General features: G+C 39.3%; 1 protein-coding gene across 1 annotated transcript in view; it reads right to left on the bottom strand.

Annotated features, from left to right (window-relative positions):
- Nucleotides 1–524, bottom strand: part of LOC108769828 (multidrug resistance-associated protein 4-like) — a gene marked incomplete at its 3' end in the record, with an annotated part of 7,328 nt that extends 6,804 nt beyond the window's left edge. Inside the window, 1 exon segment of the mRNA XM_018521036.1 lies at nucleotides 424–524. Within this exon segment, the coding sequence (XP_018376538.1) occupies nucleotides 424–524 (101 nt within the window).
- Nucleotides 525–1,057: the final 533 nt, after the last annotated feature.

Genomic DNA, 1,057 nt, shown 5'->3' with positions numbered 1-1,057 from the left:
ATCGACGGCGAAAGTTACGTTGTACATTTCCAAGCATTAAAGGAGTTATCGCTTCACAAGCTCTTCTTATTCTTTCCATCATATTCAATCTTATCGTTGGAGCTTCACTATACACTACATCTTTAACGTATCCCCATAAAAAGAAATCAAGGGGGTTCAAATCCGGTGATCTCGGAGGCCACAGAACTAGTCCACCCCGCCCTATCCACCGATTGGGAATCTTTGATTCAAAAACATCCGTATAATACGAGCATAATGAGCAGGAGCACCATCTTGTTGATACCATAAATTTAGTCTAACTGCAAGGGGAACATTCTCTAGGTATGCTGGCAAATCATTTTCGAGGAATTCCAAATACATTGGACTATTAATTGTACGTTCAAAAAAATGAGGTCCAATGACTTCGCCATTGCAAATGCCTACCCATACGTGTAAACTCCAACGATGTTGGTTAAGCACCTCAGGATACCAATGTGGATTTTCTGGTGACCAATAGTGGCAATTATGCCTATTGAGACTACCATTGCTGATGAATGTTGCTTCATCACTGAAACAAACATTACTGAAAAAATCGGGATTCTGATCTAAATCTCAACAGCCCATCTCAAGAGCCCATCTACAAAATTGTACTCTGAGTACGTAGTCGGCCTCACTTAATTCCTGTACCAGAGTAATATGATACGGATGGTAATTGACTGATTGTAACAATCTGTGTACCGTAGTTTGAGGGATTCCCACTTCTCGTTCTACTTGACGGGTACTAATATGGGGATTTTGATGAACCATAGCCAAAACTGCGAGCAATCTAGGATCATTATTATTATGAAGTCTATTCCTTCGCCTTTCGCGATGAAGTGGATTATTATGAGATTTCCTTTCAATGTTCATAATTTGTTGAGCAGTAGGATGGCGGCGATTTGGGAATCCCTCCGCATAAGTCTGTAATTTCTATCACATTCACCAAAGGTTATAAGAATATCGACTACTTCTGTAGGCGTATAATTTGCCATTTTACTGACCAGAATTTTATCAGATTACAAATGTTAAAAAAAATACA

This window comes from Trachymyrmex cornetzi, unplaced genomic scaffold (genome assembly GCF_001594075.2).
Source record: "Trachymyrmex cornetzi isolate Tcor2-1 unplaced genomic scaffold, Tcor1.1 scaffold958, whole genome shotgun sequence".
NCBI lineage: Eukaryota > Metazoa > Arthropoda > Insecta > Hymenoptera > Formicidae > Trachymyrmex > Trachymyrmex cornetzi.
Note: the sequence above shows the minus strand (reverse complement) of the source record. Positions and strands in the feature narration are given on the sequence as shown.